General features: G+C 38.9%; 1 protein-coding gene across 1 annotated transcript; it reads right to left on the bottom strand.

Moving 5' to 3' along the window:
- Nucleotides 1–971: 971 nt before the first annotated feature.
- clcf1 (cardiotrophin-like cytokine factor 1) lies at nucleotides 972–22,136 on the bottom strand. Its single transcript, XM_015376170.1, has 3 exons — nucleotides 22,050–22,136; nucleotides 8,440–8,591; nucleotides 972–5,496 (listed from the first exon to the last, which is right to left on the bottom strand). The coding sequence occupies exons 1-3, from the start codon at nucleotides 22,066–22,068 to the stop codon at nucleotides 4,240–4,242; spliced, it is 1,428 nt and encodes a 475-aa protein (XP_015231656.1). The 5' UTR covers nucleotides 22,069–22,136; the 3' UTR covers nucleotides 972–4,239.
- Nucleotides 22,137–22,754: the final 618 nt, after the last annotated feature.

The raw sequence follows: 22,754 nt of genomic DNA, 5'->3' as shown, positions 1-22,754 counted from the left end.
GTTCTGACACATAGAGATAATGATTCGCACACGTGCTGGACCAGCAAGCCCACACAGGGGCAAACAACACAAACTCACACATAGAATGTGCACACATGGGCCCACAAAGCTGCCTTTGTTGACTACTGGCAGCCTCTTAGTCAGTGCTAACTGTATGTAGAACGCATATTCTCTAATGTGTGCGTGTATACTTGTGTTGTTTGTCTGACACAGTTAAAAACCCTTTCCCTTTAATACAAGAGTCATGGTTTACCTGATGATGAGCGTGCATCCAGAACAAGAATCATATATTTATATTTAATGCTGCATGGTTATATTACTGTGGAAGCATGCTGTGGTTGCATGCAGGTGTCTTCCTTAGAGGTGATGGTTATAGGGAGGAGATTCTCATTGATCCCTTAATACCCTACTTGAGGCAAAGAGAGCTGTAGAGCAGAGGCTGTGGGAAAACGTTTAGTTTGGAGAGCAAAATGAAAGAAAAAAGAAGATAACAGGTGTGTAGGCGATAAAAGACCAGTAGACAGGGGATGAACGAAAACGATAAGAGGCAGAGGTGGTGACAGAAACGAGCCTAGTGGCGGCATAAAAACAGACACAACAAGACACCCAAGCTGCTGGACAGATTAGGAAAGGTGTGTTTATACCTGTCCTTGTGTGGTCTGTCTGTCATGGGTAAGGCCATTGGGTTTTTTTTGTTTTTAGAAGTTGGGGGAAGATGAGCCTCGTGAGAGAGTACAAGAAAGGATAGTAAAATGGGAGGTGGGATGATGCAACTGGGAGACAAAACAGGAGAGTTGAAAGGAAAAAGGTCATAAATTTTCACAAGGACCGGCAAATAAAACCTCCACCCTTGCTTTTTTTAACCACAAATGGGATGCAAGCATGTATTTCAGAAAACGCCCAGACCTCAGAGTCCAGTTCTCTCATAACTCCATCCCAACTGACCAATGACACCACGCTGTGTAGGAAACGTAGTATTTATTCTCTCTCAAGTTACAATACAGTATTATCACACAGGGACAAATAAATAAACATTTCTGCTTAATAAATAATGGCAATGTGATCCATAACCTTTGGCCATGACAGCACACATTTCAAACACATGACGACAAATTTATTCTGAAAACAAAATGTTTTAACTTGCTTGGAGGGAAAGCTCAGAGTGGTTAAAGTTAAGGAATGTGAAAGCAACTTCCAGCACTACTTCAAGATTTTGAAAAGCAAATAGTAGAGTGTTGAACATGTCTTGAACGTGCTGTCAAAACACCAGGCACAAACATGTGTCTTAAGAGATCCAAACCAAAGGCTTAATGCAGACCCAAGGCACTGAGTTCACCGAATTGCTTCAGAGTTTTCTTTCCAGCATATGGTTTAAATACTTTAGCTGTGTAAACCTGAAGGTGCTTCAGGGCAAAATTGATCAAATGCAATTCCTTTTGAACTTATAGGCCATTACAAATATAAATAGGTAATTTAAGGCAGGTTTTATTAGTAATATTAGTGTGATTCATTCACTGCACCGACCTTAAAAAGTCATCACCTTATTTTCTACATTTGTACACAAAGAAATTATACATTAACAGTTTGGGGTTTTAGAGCAAAGCTGGAGCTTTCCTGTGCATTCATCATTTCCCTCTGTAACTGTAGGCCTATGCAAAATTGAATTTGGGGTTGGCTAACAGGTTAACAGCTATAAAGGGAAACAGAAAGGTTAATACATTTTTTGAAAAGATGATGGCACAAGCTAAGGAGCACTACAAGTTTATTTACCATAGTTGGAAGGTTAAAATATATCCCATGTCTCTGTTTAATATTGGCCTGTTTACAGTTAAACTAAGCTAAGCTGCTTGCATTCGACTTGCACTCAGAAATCAGAATTGAAGACTAAAAATCCCAACTGGATTTCATGGAGAAAAAAAAAACAACAACTGGATTTCCCTCTTAAAGCTGGACTTTTCCTTTAAGAAGTTGACTCCCTTGCAATCAAAATCAAATAAACATATGCTGAGCCTCCGTTCCATGCAGGATCGGCAGGTTCTGTAACAGCTCTTTCCCCACTGCCATCAGACTGCTGAACTGTTGAAAAAACTCTAAATCAAGTCACAAATCTTCTACTGCATTTTTTCACCATATATATTTTATTTTTGCACTGCTCTGAACTTCCACATCAATGCCTCTTTGCGCCATTTCTCTCCTACACTGTTTACATTTGATCACTTCTCAACTTTATGAATGGAAATGTTCATTTCACTGCTAAGCTGCTGCACGTTCACTGTTGGAAAGCTGTATAAATGAAATTGGACTAAACAAAATGACAATAAAGTTAGTCTAAGTCATATAAAAGGAGTTGTAGATAGTAAGAAACTGAAGTTAGTCTGCAGAGCTTTTCTCTATCGGACCTGTGCCAACAGCATCTAAGGTACAGGAATATGGTAAATCCAGGCTTTGACATCAGATAAAAATACAAATAAATAAAGATTTATCTTTTTTTAGGTCATCTGGAGATTTTACCAGTACTATTTGTAACTGGTAGCCCTCGCTAGCTCCACAGACATGCATCAGTACGGTTTGTCGAGGTGACTGTGAGGAAATTACAATCCTCTACAACAATGGAATCGATGCCTTAGGTTGTCTATCCTCATGTCCTGGACATGTTCTAAAACTCAGCATTACATTTCTAATTGGTTAAGCTAATGTACACAGAAGCTGTCCAAGAGTTACTGAATTATCCACTTTTTTACTTTCTCATGTGCATAAACGTGATCTGATATAAAAGATTTGGTGCTACAGTTTTTAAATAAATATGTGCAGAATAATGTACTGTAGCCTTGGAAAAAAGATAATGTCAATTTTCTTATGTAATAAGAAGGGCAAACCTTAATTACATGATCTCAAATCCATCCCAGTGTCTGTTAAATAAAAAACAAAATCTCTGAAAGGCTATGAGTAAAGAAACAGGGTTGTTTTACCAGAAATGTATTACAGAACCGTTAGTATGATACAAACTATTATCTTTCAGAATGACTATAGACTTGATTTCCTTGCTATATTTCAGATCTGAAACGCAAAGTTTATGTTACGTTAATAAATTGTTGCAAAGAAATACTTCCATTGACAATGTCTATATTTGTTATTTGGGAGAAGTGTTTTTTTATTATTAAAAAAATGATGTAATTTTAACAAAATACACCTGGTCTGCACTAGGCTCTTGATATTCACCACAGACAGGTTTTTAGCATGTATTGATAGTAGTAGTGAGCTCGGTTAGTGAACATAAATATTCACTGGTTTTACATCTTACCACTGGTGAGCTATCATTCTGAGGTCTAGGCTCTGGCTTCTTGGGCCAATAAAACACAGTTTCTATGTTGCATTGATAGTATATATGTCATTATGGGGAAAACGTCTAGACTTTTTTAGAACATAAAGCGCAGACACTGCAGAGATGCATTAAATACATGTAGATTTTCAGGCTCAGAAAATCTAGAGATGATTAAAAGTGGTGATATCTGTGAAGATTGAGGTCTACATTGTAGAACCCAAACCTAAACCAGCAGAAAAATGGATTTTACCGCTCTGCTTGGATTATATGTGTAACTCTTGTAGGGTTACAGTAAATGACATTTTGCTCAGTAATTACTCAGCAATACCCCTCTGTTGGTTAGTACAAGTGATCACTCCCTGACTCATGTCTTCTCTCTGCCTCGAACATCCTTTTGGGCATTTTCCTTCTCTCTTTTCTTTTGCCCTTTCATATTTTTTTCCTTCTTCCTTTAGAGAAAATGAACTTTTGCTGATTCACACATGTGAGGTCACTGAATCAGTTAATGTTCAATGGCTGCACTGTCTGTCTTGCTGCCGCTCACCCGGCCGGGCTGAGTCTGTGTTGTTCGAGCCTAACCACCTACAGCGGTTTTCCTGTTGATCTATGAGCTGTGAAGTCCAGTAACTCAGACTCAGCCTCAGTGAGTTTATCTCAATGACCTCCTATGTGCGGTCAGAACAGTCTTGTCATGGCTTTGTGTGCTTTATGTTCCAGTAGCAGGACTGGTGACCAGCCAAAAACAGTCTTTTATCCACTGTTTCCAGTATGGGATGAATGGAAGGGTTCAGTATAGTTGTGGTAATGTGCTCAGATATCTCAGTTGACCTCCTCTCAGACTTTGTAAAAAAAAAAAATTTCCGCCTTGCTGTACTTTTACGAGTCTTTGTCTCCTTGTCCAGTCTCCTCTAAATGTCTCAACCTCTTAGTCTCTTCTTGAGACGGTTAAAGTCCTTGGCTGATCTCCACAACCAGCTCTGCAATTCTCGCAGGATCCAAAATCCCTCCACCTTCCTTGCAAAATCATTCATTGTTGGCCGCACCGGTAGGAGCGATGAGGAGGTGGAGGTGGAAGAAGAGAGCAGTGGACTTAATGGAGGGGAGAGAAGGGAGGTGCCCCTCTGTAAAGACAACGGGACAGGCTGGGGTAGAAGGGTGTGCTCCTCACCTACTCCAATCTGGTACAGAAGGGAGAGAGTAGAGAGTGGAGGTGGGAGGGTGGGGTAGAGAAGAGAGCGAGGACGCCTGTGGTGCTGATTAAAGGAGGAAGAGGAGGTTGAATCCATATCTGCGGTGTTTTCCTCCTTCATGACAAATTTTCTGTTGGTTTCTAATAAAAATCCATCTTCTCTGAGGGTGTCTCTGTAATCTGAATTCAGACTGAAGCTGTATTGATTGCTGTTTGTATGTTGATGGTCTCTGGTTTCATCTGCATCCTGATAAGACACTTCAACTCTGATTTTAGGCTCCCCGTATCTCTTATCTTCAATGTCTTCTATACTCAACAACCTTCTCCTTGTCCCTAAGCTTTTCATCTCTCTGTTTAGCTCCTCTACTATTTCTACTTGCTCTTGCCTGTCCTCTCTTCTCACTCTTTCTCCTCTTCCCTTCTCCCTCAGTCCACTGCTACGCCCTGAAGCCACGGCTGACTCCGCTCTTTTCCCTGCTCGCCCTCTTCTTCTATCCATCAGCTCGCCTCCTTCCCTCTCTCCTCTGATAGTCTTTATTCGACTTCTTCTCTGGCTGCCACGCTGACTGGGTTCTGTTCTTGATCCAGCTCTGGATCTGTACAGGCTCTGGCTCATAAGAGGAGCTGGATGGTTGCCCCCTGCCCCCCTCTGTGCATAGTGGAGCTCACCAGCTGTACCTTGTGGGGAAGACGAATAACCGAGGGAGTTCATCAGTGCAGAAATTGAGCCCAGCAGTCCATCCAGACCTGTGCAAAAGTGCAAGAGGGATGTTTTGAGGGAGGGGCAGAGAGTGGAGCGGGCCAGCTCCCTGACAGCAGTCAGCAGGATAGAGTAGGCCCTCTGGTTCTGTGCAAGACGGGCTTGATTCTCTAAGCCATGCCACAGCTCTAGTCGGGTGGCAGCACTCGGTAAAGCTAGAGCAGTACTGTTGGGTCGAGGAGGGGAGAAGTCTTTCTCATTGAACGGTGGGCCCAGATATGTCAGCTGGAGAGAAAAAAAAAGAGAGAAATAGATGTTTAAGAAACATTCTATTACAAAATATTTTCCTTAGCAGGTTCAATGAAACATTAAGTGCATTTGTGATCAAGCAAAAAAGACATTGATAGAACATTTAACACACTTTGTTTACGTCGCTTAATTCAACAGTTAAATCAAAGGTGATCAATTGAGTCATTTTCCTGAGAACGCATGTGAACAATGCTTATTATATACACAAAAAACATCTGAACAGCAGCTTAAGAACAGTGATGAGTGACGGTGACTCTACAGTACAACCTTGTTTTCTCCCCATACAAAGTTTAAAAATGGTTGGGGTAACCACAGTGTTTCATTAAAGAAATCTGCCCGATTTGGATTAACTGAGTTCTGCTGACACATTCCCATATCTCAGCCTTTGGGCCAATCTTGAAATATTCCAATTAAGAGCCGTTAAATTGCTTGTGCAGTTTTTTTTCTTTCTCCCGTGTAATGAATGGGTGTGTTGTTGGTAATCTGCAAAGATTGCTGCGCAAATGTTAAGACGACGAAACTGGTTTGGTTCCACCAATTAAAATGAACAGATTGCGTGTTGTACAGGCAGTTTGAAAATTTACATAAAAAAACATGATTTAAAGCCTTGAAGATGGAGGAAATAAAGATGATTATAAAAAATGTAGTGATGGTAATGCTAAATAATATTTATAGTGAACTTAAAGGGGCTGAGAGCAAAATATAAGTATAATGATGAAAATAACTGAGGTTAAAGTTAAATGTAAAAAAAATATAAAACATGGAAGGTTATCTTTGTCCGATGACCGACATTCCGAATATGTTTACATGGCCACAGAATCCCTCTCAATCATCTCTCTTTGAACCATTACCTCTTTTCAGGCCACAACGTCCACAAATATTTTTGCGAGTCAATTTGCATCTGAATTTTAAAAGTAATAAAAAAGGCATTTTTAAAACTGTGGCCTGTGTTGACTTTCAGATCACTTTGCATGTGGTAAATATTTACATTTACATATCCTCCACCCATGACTGCGCATTTTGGACATCAGAATATGATCTGCATATTGATGAAGGCACCCATGCAAAAATGTTTTTTTTGTCTGCTGAATTGCAAATCCAAATAACTTTGCACCTTCTTTAAAGATCTGCTCTGACTATACGAAAACCTTTACACCTGTTTTAAAACATGCCAACCTTTAGACCCTTGGAGTATAAACAGAACAACATTTCAACAGCTGTGAGAAAATATTCTTAAAGTTGGAAGTAAAAAAAGAAACAAAGAAAAGCTGTCCATAAGTAAAGTACAGGTAAAATTATAGAATTCTCTATCTGAAAAAAATCTTGTCTTGAATACTCCATAAAGAGAAGAGGATTTATAATTGATAAAAATAAAAAATACATTCAAAAGGATAGACCTTTTTGTATACCCACTGAGGACTTTTTTGTGTCCCAAGTGAGTGAATAGTTAGTCGAAGACTGTGCAGGAACATGTATATGTAAATACAAAAAAAGAAACTCATTCTACTTTGCAGGTAGAGGTTTATTCCTATAAAGAGCCTGAGCAATGTTACTTCAGTCCAGTTTGTTGTTAAGGTAAATACCAAGACAGAGTCCACAATCTCAACATCAACTCCCAGAATGTTCACCATGTGGTAGATCCACGTCAGCAGAAATCCACCAGCTCCTATGTTTTCCCTTTGTTGAGCAGATGATGGTTCTGCTGGCACCAGTCCACAAAGTTCTGTATCCACTGTTTGAACTATATGTTAAGCTGATTATGGCAGAGCTATCTGAGAATTTCTGAAGATGCAAACTGGTGGATTGATGAAAAAGTCTGCAGAGTAGAGGGTAAACAGGAACGGTGTCAGCACTGTTCCCTGTAAGGCCCCCATGTTGCAAACCGACCTGTCAAATATACAGCCCTGATTCTACACATACTGCGGGCGGCCAGTGAGGTAATCCGGTATCCACTGGGGCAGATGGTGGTCCATTCCTAACCATTCCTGCTTGTCCCTTAGAAGCTCCATAGTATTGAAAACACTGAACAATTCAAAGAACACGATCCTCAAGGTACTTCCAGTCTTCTCCAGGTGGGTCAGAGCTTGATGCAGGACAGATGATGGCATCATTGACCCTGATGCCAGGCTGTTAGGCAAACTGCAGTGGATAAAATGAAGACCTCACTACAGGAAAAAGATGGTTAACAACCAACCCTTTGAGGGTCTCCATCCGATGTGAGGTCATTGCTACCAGACAGTGACACTGATACCAGACAGTAAGTCTTAGCGGGAGTTTACACCTAAAATCAGAGCTTCCAACTCATTCTTACTCCCAGCTCGTCAAATATTGACGCTCAGTCAAGCACCTGTCGTGTCATTAAGTGGCACAATTGGGTTACTCTCGTCAATTATTGACACGCAGGGTGCATGGTAGGTTGCGGCAGGAATTTGCGAAATCTTTGATAAATTGCAAAGAAAAAAGTAGCACTAACCCATCCCTAACTCCTACCCTAACCCCTACACATAAGGAAAATCTAGTATAGGTTTTACCATACATTTCTAAACCTACTCTCAATAAAAGTAAAACTAAGGCTAAAATAAAAGAAAAGGGTTGAGGGTCACGTGCACCCTAGGAGTCAGTATGTACATATGTGTGTGTGTGTGTGTGTGTGTGTGTGTGTGTGTGTGTGTGTGTGTGTTTAGGTAAGATGTTTTTGTCATGGTTTGACATCATTATTAAAAGTTTCTGATCCACCTTCAAGAGTGTATTTTTATACATTACTTAAGTCCAGCTTATTTTAATCGTTTTCGACTGCTAGTAAGTTTGAGTTTCAGTCCGGCTAAATGTAATAAAGTTAAACTCCAAGTTTTATGAAAAGTGAGCTTAGTACTAATGTTGTATGTCAGCGAATGGAAAGAACTGGGAAGTATTACTCACGTATACATCTTTGATTTCTTTGAGCTGGTACTCCAGGTATTTGGTCAGCTCATATGTGCTTTCGATCGAGCTTCTCTCACTGGCCAGGATGTGGGAAGGATCCATAGCCGCTGCCACGTTAGCAGCCAGCAGCACTGTGAGCAGCTGACAGACTGTAGAGGGAAAAGATTAAAGATTGATTAAAACTGGGGCAATTAGAGATGTTTCTATAATGACGTGCATGTCCAAATGTTAGCACGCACAGCAGAGCTGTTGGTTATAAAACCAAAGATGCAGAATTTTATTTCAGCTATTATTTTCTCAGATGTTCTTTGATTATTTATTCTGGAAGCTGAGCTTTGTAATAATTTTAATGACCAAATGGATGAAAATAACCAGCCTATTTGCTGGAATAACAAAAAAAGAAATACTCTGATTTAGTTCTTTGTTCCCTCGTTACCTCACCCCACCTATAAAGCGTTTGCCATTTCCAATCTCATTTCAGAAAACATTGGCTGTTAAAGGTTTACTCTGGCTTTAAATTAAGCCTTGCTTAACAGCTTTAGACAGTTGGACAAATGGCTGCTATGTTACGAGTTCACACACATGTTCACACGTATGTTCACAGTTCATTCTACACAAAATCCCCCCAAAAACAAAGACATCTGGCTTTTTTTTACCATTCCAAACATCATGGTGTTTGCATCAGCGGTGCCTTTGCTGCAGCCTTCTTGTTTAGGTTTTAGCCTGTTTGTGTAGATGTATGTTACAATGTGAGTGTTTGTAGCAAACACCATGTATGTGAATTCAATTTTCACTGCTGACAATGTATACAGTGTTGTTGTGTGTGTTTGAGGAAAAGACGAAAAGGGGGGAGGGTGGGGGGGTGGGTAACACCGGAAACCTTTCATAGCCCAAATCTCTAACTGAGAAAATTGGAGCTGAAAGGTTCATTTTGAAAAAGTGAGGGGCTTCATGTACGTCTGCCTCTCCTTTTTGCTGCACTCGTCGGATGCTTTCACTTTTCTCTCCGTTAAATTTTTCCAAACTCAGAACTTTCTTCCTCTCCCTGTGCTCTGACATCCTTTTACATCCTCTCGGCGCTCCCTTTCATCCTCTCGTTACCCAGACAGAAAGTCATGATTCATACTTGTGAAACGTGCTGCTGTTCACTAGGTGTGAAAAGTGCATTGCACAATATCACCTCCATCCAGCTCAGACACACCTCAGTCAGCCCTCCTGTTGCCCCACCAATTCATTCCCTTTCTCCATCTAAATTAGTCACAGTGTACTTAAGCCTTCCTCTCTCCCCCTCTCCAGTTTCTCCACCATCTCCTTTCTGCCTCCGGTTAGAAAAAGAGAAAACAGCAGTCAATTAACCCTGATTAGCTCTCCCGCTCCTTCGCGTTTCTTTCTTTCATCCTCTATGGTGGACCCCACAAGAAGAACGAGAGACCTAGAGTGAAATATCTCTGACATCTTTCAAAACATTCGGCTTAAACACGCTGTCGGGCACGCTGAATGAAGAAATGTCCTTAAACGGCCAACGCATTTTCCCCTCTGACTCAGCCTTTTACATTTGCCGTATCGGTACCAACTCCCAAACAGGGTTGGGCAGAAACTCACTGTTCTTATGTATGCTATACTACTCAACGGACAAAAATGTACAGCCCTTTATACAAACCATTTAATCATAGCTTATTTACTGTGTCCAGGGTTGGTGTCCTGCTAGAAGGTGAAACTCTACAACTGTTAAAGGATTACTTCCTCCATTCATCTCCTCATTAACTCTGAACGCTGAAGAAGATGCTTAAGGGTCCATAAGCATGCCACAGCATAATGTTTGTACCAACATGTTTTGCAGTTTGCTTCTTTATAAAATAATTCACACTCACTCAGATCACATGCAACAGAGTCCCAACCTGATGCTTCTGGTTGATGCTCTTTGTGCAGGATTGTTAGTTTAGGTGGATAGCATTGTCTTGATAGGTATGCAGCTGTTCTAAATTGATTAAAAAGAGAACTTTAACTGTGAGAGATTTTGATGCTTTTGGAGACTGTTTTCATATAGTTTTACACTTGATTTCCTTAAGGGGTAACAGATTAAATTGGGCTGAATAATAATGAAAGACACACCTTTGAGATGCTATTTGTAAAAAAAAAAAATGTGTTAAAAAATGTAGAAATCCCATAATAATAAAAAAACTCCTTTGTGTTTTTCTTTCACATGACATACTAATACAACAAAATAAAGCCTGCAATGTTGACCAAAGTCAAGAAGTATTCAATATGCTAGAAACAGAGCATGGGAAGTAATTATAAAGAGGACAAATTGAAAGCATAAATCCACTTGTTACAAATTGGGATAATGAAGACGAAGCAATGTCACAGCAACAATACATACTTCCCAGGATAACTCAACTCACCCAGCAGGTTGACCTCAATTCAAAACCTATTTGTGAAATGAGCTTTACTGGCAGATTGAATGACAGATTGGGAAGTTGGCAGTTTTTAAATTAAAACAGGATTAGAAACGCCCGTCACTGCGCTGACATGGAGAAAACCTGAACAAACAACTCCCTAACTACTCGTCTAGAGCCACATATGTAATATAGCCTCCAACGCTTCCACTACCTGCTAACCTTCAGCTGTCGACAGCATTAGAAAAGGAAAAAAAAACTCCTCCAGACTATTATCTAAATTACTGAGGTTTAGCAAAGCAGCTCCCACATGTTCCCACAAAGACACACACCTCGAAATCAGTCAGCCAGGGCGGCCCCTGCCAGCAGAGCCTCCGTTCACCCCAACTGAAAAAGCCTCATCACCTGTCAGATGCAATGCGCATCTTTCAGCTGCACATTTGGAGCTCATGGTTCTGCCAGCCTTCCTCCATTAACCCCCCAAATTCAGGCAGGGAATAACAGTAAACAGCCCTGAAGGTAAGTGGGCTGCATTAAAGAAAAGCATAAACAGGTAGCAAAGAAAATGAGTCCTGGGGAGAGAAAGGGCTAAACTTCCTGGTAAAAATCAACCCAAACTGATTCTAGCGGCTCCTTTTGTCTGCAGCCACATGCTCAGGAGATGATTGCCAGACGTGAAAGGCTCTTGTTGTTTTGATTGAGCTTTGACATGTATGAAGGAAACCTCTGCTGCTGCAGCTGAAAACAACCCCCTTTTGTATGAGTAAACTGAGATAATTTAGACTCCAAGCCGTGTTGTTATTACATAATATTAGATTGAGTAACTACAGTACAGTCGGCATACAGGCCGACTTCAAGGCTAGCCCTGGGGGTTCGAGGCCGACCGCGTGTACCTGGCTGTGGAAGCACAATCCGCAGGGCAAGGATGAAACCAGAACCTTCTCCGTGGAAGGATTACATTACAGCAACACCAGGGTGCCCTCCATTTGCTGACCATGACCTGCATCTGGGCAATCTACAGTGCATACACACATATATCAGAGCCGCACACATGGGAGCACTGTTATTCACGGCACATCATATTTTTATCTTTGGTCTGTTCTCTGGTGCAATGTCAGATGTGGCACTCTGGAGTCTGGCTGCCATCTGCAGAACAGAACAAAATGCTGAACATGCACGGCTTCTGAGCCCCTGAATAGGTTTAAATTAAACATCAACACAGGGTCGGAGTTCAGAGTTGAAGAGTTTGGCACAAGGGAAAGTTTAGGGGCAAAAAGGTCCCTCTTAGGTCAGGATATTTTACACCCCAGACAGTGTTATGGTAAACCAGCTCATCGGTGTTTGTGGGTGTCGTACCACTGCCATGAGGAGAGCGCTGGTATGTCGTCTTTCACAACATGCACCGACATTTGAGGTTTCAAACAAGTACTTAAAGAGAATTTGGTACGGTGGGAAAAAATTGTGCAAGTAAATGTAACCGATCTGCTCCAGGAAAAAGTGGCTGCCAAAAAAGGTTGCCCTCCATCACTCTTACCACTTGAAAGAGCTCGCAAACAGAGAGAAAACATAACGTACGTGCACAGAAGATGTTGTTAATCAGGGCCGAAATTCATGTTTATTGTTTCCCATGTGAGACTGATTAGGAAAGCTAAAGTAGATTGTCATGATCTGGGTAAAAATTTGAAGACTGGATTTAACCGTAAACGAGCCCAAGCTGTGTTTTCCAGACCTAAATTTGCAACATGCTTTGATTTCTACTGCTGCAGAGAAACTGCAGCCGGAAAAACAAAAAAAGAAAACAGGTAACATTAGTTACTTAAAGAAACCTGATATTTAAACATTAAAAAGGCACACAAAATATTTTATCAATATCTGACATTAAATCATACCCCGCCTTGAAGTTGAAGTCTAATAGGATTACCCATATTATTTGTATTTTAATCTTTCTGCCAAGAATATAAAATATTTATTTTAAATGTGTATTTTATTACAGTGTTTGGGATCACAAGTTTTTCTTACATGTTTTGAAATAACTTGGAAAAGTGCAGATAGTGATGTATTTACTTTGTAAGCCTTTGAAAGGTTAATTCTCAACATTCAGATTAAATCAAGCCAAACCTGTGGATGTATTTTAAAGCAGCATCTCTGACATATGGCATCTTTGTTTGATTACATCAAACCAAACCAGCTACATAATCAGGAGGAAAACCGCTGAGCTTTATCTGTTTAAACAACCACAGAGGTAGAAACACCATGGAAATGTCCGGCTATCATAAGGAGACATAACCTTGCCTGCAGACTGAATCTCTGCAGTATCTGTGAGTACACAAAAACACATGAGAAACCATCTTGTACAGCTCAAGCTTAAATTGCTGGACTCCAACCCAAAACGGGTCGGCCAATCGATTTGCAGTATTATGGTTTTAAGGCAGTCGTTCAGCTGTGATGTAATCAAGAGCAAACCAAAATAAACATGGCAGCACAGGAGGACGTAGGCGTAGCTGCTGCTATCACATCTGTTTTAACCGAATCCAGTATTTTATCTTCGAGAGAACAGCAAATGTGTAAATGTGTAAATTGTTGTGGTTTCTCATGGTATCTGCTTCTTTTACATTTGTAACCATGGCTCTAAACAAATCTGTTAGGCGGGCACTAGGTGTCACCTTGCCGAATCAGATCGAAAGGTTTTGTGGAACGTCTGTACTTTCCTTGAACAAATTTGACGGTAGCAGTCCCAGATTAATCATGTGTAGAACTAATCCTGCGAGCCACATATGATCAACTAAGGAGACAGCGTCCAAAAGATGAACATGTCTTTGTCACAAAGAGCTCTTATCAACCAGAGATCAAAATAAAAGTTCCCATTTTTTATATCTAAAGAGAAACAGGCTGAAGGCAACATAAAGCAACAAAAAAAAAAAAAAAAAGATTACAGTTATCAAATACACTCAATGATCAACACTGGGCGTATTTGATTTGGAGGAACTTGTATGATAAAAAAAAACGGATTTCTTGAAACATAAGCGTATTAGTCATTGTTTTATTTTGAGGAAATAGGATGAAGCTTGTGAGCCCCTGAAAAACCCATGCCAGCTTAACATACAGTGGTGGCTGCATTATGTTGTGGGATTATTTCCCCGCAGGAAGGACTGGTGAAATTGACAAAGCAGATGGCAGTATAAGGAACAAACATGGAGAAATGTATATATCCCCAATTTTTCCCATTGTGGTACAATAAAGGGATTTTTTATTCTTCTATTCTTAATAAAAGATCTTAAGAAAATTAAGAAAATATTTGAAGCACAACAAAGTTAATGTTTAGGAGTTGAGTGTTACAAAGCCCTGACCTAGTCTGTAGATTTGTGAGTAAAGCTTAAAGGTATAGTGAAGGATGTTCGTTTTCCGTGTGGATCATCAAAATAAGTGGTCCTCCTAATTGTCAATTATTCAGGTGATATGTTTACTTTTGGCCGTCCTATGTGCTCTTCTCTATTTTCACTTTCTGACATGGTGGAAAAATTGCAAATCTTCTTTTGGAAAGTAAGCTTGTATGAGCGATGCAAAGAGCAACTTTAAAAAACATAGTGTGCACGAGGAGAAAGGGGCTTGTGCATGCTCTCACAAGTGTTTAATAGGGGTTCCATCTCAGGAGCAGGTGCAGGGTTGGACATGTGCATTTTTTTTTTCTAAGCGGAGAGGGTATTTTCAAAAATTCCTCCTACAGCTGTTCTGTAGGCATTTTTTCAACTTCTGAACAAAGACAACAATAAAAAAAAAATCTCTCTGAGATTATTCTGGTGTTCAGCCAAAATCGGTAACCCTAACTGACCTAGGACAGGAAACATTTTCTGACTTAATGTCTGAGAGTGAAAGAAATATTTGTCTTTTTTATGTGTAAGAAGCTCATTCTGCAAAGTTCACATTCAACTGAATTATGAAAAAAAAAGAGTAAAGCCACCCACTCAGAATCAACAGAGGGAATCTAAGACTCCATAAAGTGCTCTCATGAAAGATTGAAATCATATTACCAAAAAAGTAAAAAACACTTTAAATTTCAGACCCATCAGAAACATATGATTTCCTTAAGGAAGCAGACAAACAAGAATTCATTTTTGAGAAAGATGTGTTATTTCATTTTCAGTCTCTAATAGAACCAAATAAATAAGTAATTTAAATAAACTCATACTACAGAAAAAGTAGAATTGTCATTGTTTAACCAATGAATATAGTAGTTTAATTTATTCTGAGGTTTCTTCTACATCCAAATTGGAGCATCTAATCAGTCTACTTCTAGACAGATTCACTAAAGTCACTACTGAGGAGCAAGAGGCAACGAATGATTCAGTGAAGAAAAGAAAAGAGAAGCTGTTGTTGTTTGATTATTATTGTAGAAAATATGAGGACACAATGGAGACACAAATTAAGCTGTACAACTTTAAAAAATATTAATGGTGCACGTTACAGAAAAGTCAACGCCAAATATATACCAATAAGTAAGAGGATTTAAGAATGGAAATAAGATTAAGTGCAGTAGTGTTTTGAAGGCTGGGACTGTGGTCACATCAGCCTAATGTTAGACAAAACTACTTGTTGAAAAATCACAGTTTTTACTGTGAAACCTCTTTTGAATTAAAGAAATGGGAACAGAAAATGAGGTCAAAAGCCAAAACTATGATAAAAGACAAATTATAGCAGTTATAACAAAGATATATGGAAATAAAGTCGATACAAATCCCCTTTTTTCCTGTTTTAACATTTGATCCAACAAAGATCCAAGTTAGACTGAAACGTTGTCAGATTATAAAATATTGCTCCCACTGTGCAGATCAAGAATGCAGTCCTTTCTATTCACTCACACTAAAAGCCTTTACAGCTCTGTAGTATTATCCTTCTATGTGTGCATTTTGTTTATATCTTTTAAGTTGGAAATCACTGACCAAAGTTTTTTTTTTATTTTTAGCAATGGCAACATTTAAGATTCTGAAGCCGTTTCTTTGGTCATCATATTTAGAAAACCACCATAAACTTAAAAGATCAACCTTTTTCTAGAAAAATAAGAGCTACAACATGAACTATGCATACTGACTGTAGTGTGGCTGAATGATGAGATGAAGAAGCAAAGGTAAAGATGAATGGAAGAACGGTAGCTCATAGCCTACATAACAACTAGACTAAATAGATCTGGATAAGGAGGGTAAACAAAAACAATAGGAGGTAAAACTGCAGTAAAATAAATCAAAACAATAACTTTCCTGTGGATGATCATCTTAGTCAGATCTTTAGAAAAATAAACTTTAGATAGTCAGATCTATCTAAAGCAGCTGAATCATATGTTAGGTTTCCAAACTACAGCTGTCTAGTTTACCTTAAGTTATAGACAATTAGAACATGATTTGTTGAAAACACGTACATTCAATTGCACTGAATATTTTTGAAAACATGTTCCAGCCCTTCATATTTGAGTGGATGTGCTGCTAAATAAATCAATTTAACTTGTTGAGTGCTAGAAATGAGGGAAATACGTGGTGTTTCCCCCCCACTGTTAGCAGTCATCTTTAACTAATGTACGTACCGTGCAAACTGCCTGAGTCATCCCACGTTTACCTCATATTTAGCCTGCAAGGAGTCTGACTTTTTCATGCCTGCATGAATCATAGGTCAGAGTTAAGTGCCTTAACAAACAAACCAAGACATTGCTCTGAAAATCCTCAGGTTAGACTGAGAATTACTTAACTGAAAACGACTGAAGAGCAGCCAAAGTTTGAGAGGAAAAAATGCTAATAAAGAGAAACCTAAAAATGTATTCAAAATTTTTATGCTGTCATTTATAGTAGAAATGTTTAACTTAGACTATTATCTAATTAAAGAGTTTGGCATATTTTACCACACATGCGTTCACTAAAAATTTCAGTGCACACAAAAGAAAAGAAAACAAATCTTGTGCCTTTTTTGTAGAAAGTTTTCCAATCTGTCCTGATTTACATAATTATTGTCATGCAGCTAACGTGGCAGCTGGAGGCTCTGTCAGCCTCTGGGAACCACTCATCAGAGCCAAACTTAGACAATATGCTAGTTTTCCTAAAGGATCTTTTTATAGATCATTTTCATGAAGTCTATTTTTTTTTTCGTCTGCTGTACCACTTTCCTTATAACAGACACATGAGGACGCTGATGCAAGGGGACAGGAGAAAAGGACAGACACATGTGGGGTTGGGGTCAGTGTTGTGTGTCTGTGTACAGTTAAAGGCCAGATTTATGTGCAGCCTGTCCTCAATCAAGCGTGCATTCCTTTGCTAACTCAACACACACAAGTGCACCCAGAGGGTGCACCGTGCACCAAACCCATTTATCCCAAGGCATCACTGCACATAAAATAAATTTAAATATTGACGTACAAGCACTAATAGGCACTCTTTCCCATTCTCTTCCTCTCCCTGGATATTTCTGTGACAGAGTTTGCTCATAAAACTCCTAACAATGGAGACTTTCACAGAAACATCAGTAACCAAAAGAAAAGAGCAAAAGAAAACAGTCCAATAAAATAGATCCTATAAAAATTATGTTTATTCCCAGAAACTCCATTTCGCAGTCTCGTAAAAGTCCTCTGCTTTGTTTCCGCTTTTGCTTTGTTGTCTGTCTCTCTATTCACCTTATAAGCGGATCGTTTTTGTTTTTTATCCGAACATCACTTCGTCTTTTAGTGCCGTGTTGGGTCTCCGTTTCACTGTCGTCTCATGTCTCAGGACCTTAGACTCTCCTCCCCTCCTTCTTCATTTAGAATCATTCATTCCCAGTTTCTGATGCATACCTAAAACTTCCTAATTGGACACGCACATATGTTTTCCGCTCTGAACGGATTTCCAAAAGTTTTAAATTCCACTTATCAAAATATGTTTTTAATTATGCGTTTTATTTTTATTAAATCTAAAATATGAAGAATTTATTTTTATTTAACTTTTCTTTACTATTATGCTCCTTAATAAAATGTAATGCATAAAGTTGTGTGTAGAAGGTTCCCAATTGCATCCCAACAGCTCATATAACTGTTACTACAACAGCCCTGAATAGTTAAGGTGCACTTATAAATAATCACTTTATTTACATTTTAAGTAGAATTTTAGAAGTACAATGATAGATGCTAACCAAACCATGCTCTTGTATTCATGGTGGTGGCAGCATCATGCTTTGGTATGCTATTCTTCAGCAGGATTATAGAAGGTGGGTGGAGTTTATGGGAAGATGAATGGAGCTAAACACAGGGCAATACTGTTGGAGTAACAGTGGAGGCTGCAGGAGATTAGAAAGCGACGCAGAGTTTCAGCGGCTAACAGGATGCTAACCTTAAAAATACAGCCGGAGCTGAAATGGAGCAGTTCCGAGGGGTTGGATCGACCCATGGAGTTGGAGTAGGAAGTCGATCTATAAAGTATTTCCTCAGGTTCCTAAATACATATGCATGTCAAACTATTCTTTTTTATTTGTTAAACAATTCTTAATTATTCTTCATCTTCAAAACTATTGTTTTCTTTGTTTTGATCCCAAAAAAAGGCAATAAATTTCACCAAAGTTTGTGGTTGCAGCATGACAAAAATGGAAAATATTCAAGGAAAATGAAAACTTCCCAGGCATTCTACCTGCCGCTGACTTCCTTTGAATTTTGTAGCTTCTTGTGGTTTTTGGGTGCCAAAACTAAAAGCCACAAGTTAAATTCTTAGAAATTCCTTTACAAAATGTGTTTATAACAGAAATAGTTTCCTTATGTTGTCTTCTCTGCCTTTCTTATACTGGCACATTTTATTTTGCTGACTCTATTTTCACAGGAAGTATAGCACGTTTATTCTCAAACCAGAAAAAGAAAATATATTACCGCTTCATCATCTTACTCAACTGATGTTCTTGCAAAACCTTTAATATCCAGATTATCAATACATAAATATTATCAGATATCAAGTGCATGAGAGGGATATATTTGATTTATATTGCGTCACTTAATCAAATTATGATCTAGCATCTATTCTCCTGGTTGCACGTGTTCTTTGAGCGACCTTCTTGTGGAAGGAAGGGTAGTATTATTAACTAAATTTGAATCATTGAATAATATCAAGCACTTTTTCTATTCTCCATTGGTTTTTGTCAATGAACACTTGCAGAAAAACTACAGAAAGTTTAGTTGGAACTGCTTCACGTAAAGTTTTCCATTTTGAGCCTGAATCAAATATGTGAAACTTTAGGGGTTGTGGTGTAGCTCCTTAAGCAGGACAGTAAAAACCTAGAAGAATCTGCTGCTCGGTGAATTCGTTCTGACGTCTAGAAATGCTGCTGAATTTTAAAGCTATCCGCTGGACTCCTCTGTAAAATGTCAAGCTCATATTAGGCAACATTTATCAACCAGAGAAAATCTTATGTTCTTTTACACGTTTTGCCTTATGGTTTAAAAAATTTAAAGAAATTCCCATAGAAACAAGCTCCCATAAACACATGTATCCTGTGACATAATCATACAATGATTAATCTGAGTTGTTTTGCACCTATTTGAATTTTGTTTTCCTGTATTTAACTCTTGTGGTTGAATTTTAGACTTCGGTTTACAGCAGTTGGTGTGTTTTCCTGAGAAAAAAAAAAACACTACAAAAATAAACTTTAAAAAATGTACCAGTTCTTCTATTGTAGCTAAGAGCGCATTATGTGTTGTTTTGTGCAGGTTGGTTACAGTTTTTGGGATTCATTTGAGATGCAGTTTAATTTAAATTTTATCTCATCTAAACTTCTTTTCAACTCATAATGTAGGGGGAAAAAAAAAAAAAAACTTTTTGCATTTAGCCTCCTGGAAAAAATAAAAAATGAATGTCTTGTCTGCTGCTTTCTACATTTTTCATTTGTGAATCTGAATTTTACACGTCGGCAGTTCTAATTTAATTTATTTTATTCTTTCTGTCGGTTTTTTGTTAAGAACTTTACCTTGAAAATTCAAATACCAGGAACATGAAAATGCAAACAAAATGTGTATACATTGGTGAAATATTTAAATGAGTTTAATGAGTGGGACCTTTTAGTTTTAAAGCAGGGAAAGATATTTTAGAGTCTGGAAGAATAGGGGGGAGGAGAAGGAGGAAAAGGTGGAGGGGAGGGAGGGTTTTCTGAAGCGAGGGGCCATGTTAATTTGGGAAAAATGTAAACAGCATGTGTAACTGTTCAAAGCGTGACCGACTCATTTTATATCAGCCTCCCCTCTCCTCCCCTCTGGGTGCTCCTAACTTCTGTCAATCTGCACTGCATTAACCCCTCTGCAGCCAGTTTCCCCTCTCCTTTTATCTGCCTCTCTTCCCTGTAACTCACACACACAGACACACACACACATGTAACCACGTCGCTCCACAAACCCTCCTGACATGTATGCACCGTGAAGAATTGGCCAGAGCGAATCAGAAGATGTGAAGGGGTTCAGTTTATCCTCCTTCTTTTTTCCACATCTCTCTCTGTCTCTCCTGCTTCCTTTGTTTCCTCTGATTGGAACTTGCTGATCCAAGACACACTAAAGGTTTTATCTGAAACACACCGAGTCTAATGCAAGCCTCCCAGCCTTTCTTTTTTTTTACTGTGTGAGAGTGTAAAGAAACAGGCAGAAAGGGAGCCGTTCAGATATGGTTTTACCTGGAGAGATAAACGCTCTGAATGTCAAAGGCAATCTGCCCTCGTGTATTTATTTGTTCTGAGTGTCAAAGGAGGAAGATCTGCTTCTTATTTATTATCCTTTTAAAGTTTTATTTCATTTGCTGATTGTTTAGCGGTTTCCAACATCTGGCCACCCAGATGGACCAACTGAAGGAGAAGGTGGAAAGAAGAAAAAAGTGTTTAATGCAAGATTTCCGCACAGATTCTCCTCCTGCTGTTCCTTTACCTCCTTTTGAAGTTATTTCCTTGCTTTCTTTGTCAAGAAACAGCAGCCATCCCAATAGGAAAACGCATGTGTGTGTGTTTGTGTGTGTGTGTGTGTGTGTGTATGTATGTGTGTGTGTGTGTGTGTGTGTGTGTGTGTGTGTGTGTGTGTGTGTGTGTCCCCTCTCACACCCTGACTAAAGAGAATCATGTACTTTCTCATATCAGTGACAGTTAACTAGACAGGGGGCTTTGGCTGCTCTGACCCCTCCAACCTCCGTCACGTATGCAGCTCTTTAACTCTTGCTTTCAGCGTCAAATAAACCTATAACTGTTTAAAATGATTTATTTTACTTTTATTTTATTTATTCAATGTTTAATTATCGCTGTTATTCTTTATGATTTTTATTCAGCAGTGGTGCCACTGAGGGGGGACCAGAGGGGACCACCTGTACGCATCTGATTTAAAATATTGTTATATATCAGTTTATCCTCTTTCATCAGCATACATTTAAGGCGCACATATTAGATACAAGTTTTATTAATCTATTTACTTCTAATTTGTGAATTCTACCCTAAAGATATTTAGTTAACCCCAATATGGTCATCCCCTTTTAACATTTTCTGGAATACCCCCCCTTTTTTTTGTGACAGCTTTTCAATAACTTTTTATTCTCACAGTTTAAAAAAAATGAAAGTAACAGCAAATTGCTTCATACAAAGAATTTATCATTTTAAAATTTAGACCTTTTTATCCATTCTTGTGGCTAAGTTTTAGGTTTTTGCAGCTGATATACAGCTTTACCTTAATCTTATAAGCGGTGTGACCGAGGGAGAACTTCAGAGAGGAACAGGCAAATATGCTGTTTATTTATTCATTTGAACATAATTTTTTTCATATTATCATTATTTGTCTTTCATGGCTTCTCTTACATCTTATTCCTACAACACGCTTAGGTTAAAATTTAGCAGAGTTGCCATATTTTAAAATCATAGCCACTAATATGGGCATGAAGAGAATAATAATGCTCTAACCTATCAAATCAGTTTATTTTCCTTTCTTCTATCTACATTTCAAGCCAGCTATTACAACATGGATAGATTCAATTCCTAGAAGTGTTATGTTATAACTTTTGTTTTAAAGTTGCATCCTAATATTGACAGTGCCGCCCCCACATGGCCACCCCTAGAAGACTTTCTGGAAACACACCTGCATTTCAGGGTAATTTAAAAGTCCATAAATCACAACCAGTAATGCAGTCAAACATTTTTGAAGACTAGAATTGAAGCCAAATTTGCTTTTATAGATTATAAATAATATAAAATTTTTCTTACCTCCACAAAATCCTCTCATTATCTGTTTATCCAGTTTTTGGTGATGAAAAAAAATTATCTTTTTTTTTTCTTGTGTTGGTTCAGCTTTCTGTGAAAAAATAAAATAAAATAAAATAAAATAAAAGGAAATGAAGCAACAGGTGATGTTCTCCTTTCGTCCCTCTTTAGGAATAAAAATCTAAAGCAGACATGATGAATGCCTCTCAGGACTTTCTGGCTGACTTGTGTGGTCCGTGTGACAGACTGAATGACGGCGGAGCCTTTTTCAAGCCGATTCCTCCTCCTCTTTTTCTCCCATTCCTGCCCTCCTTTTCCATCCCTGTCTCCTCTTCTTCCCTCGTTATCCTCCTCCTCCTCCTCCCTCGGTGATTCACCGGGGTTGACGCACCAGCTGAACCTCGGGACTTGTCACAACTCATTCCTGCCTCTCATCCGCTCGTCATCCCGGAGAACCCAGCCTGACTGCGGCCGTTTGATGCTTAATCTGCGGGTCTTTAATAAGGCGACAAGTCTTCCTGGATCAGCTCCCCTCAGGCCAGGAGGAATCCGCTAATCCCACTGCGCAGAAAACAAGCCATTATTGCCGCGCACGCGCTTAATTAAACCATTAATTAATTAATGTTTACATTGATGCTTTTATAAAAATAAATATATATATATAACTAAACTGTGTATGTTTCCATACTTTTATTTATGAAATTGCAT

This window comes from Cyprinodon variegatus, unplaced genomic scaffold (assembly GCF_000732505.1).
Source record: "Cyprinodon variegatus isolate N-32 unplaced genomic scaffold, C_variegatus-1.0 Scaffold130, whole genome shotgun sequence".
NCBI classification, from domain to species: Eukaryota; Metazoa; Chordata; class Actinopteri; order Cyprinodontiformes; family Cyprinodontidae; genus Cyprinodon; species Cyprinodon variegatus.
Note: the sequence above shows the minus strand (reverse complement) of the source record. Positions and strands in the feature narration are given on the sequence as shown.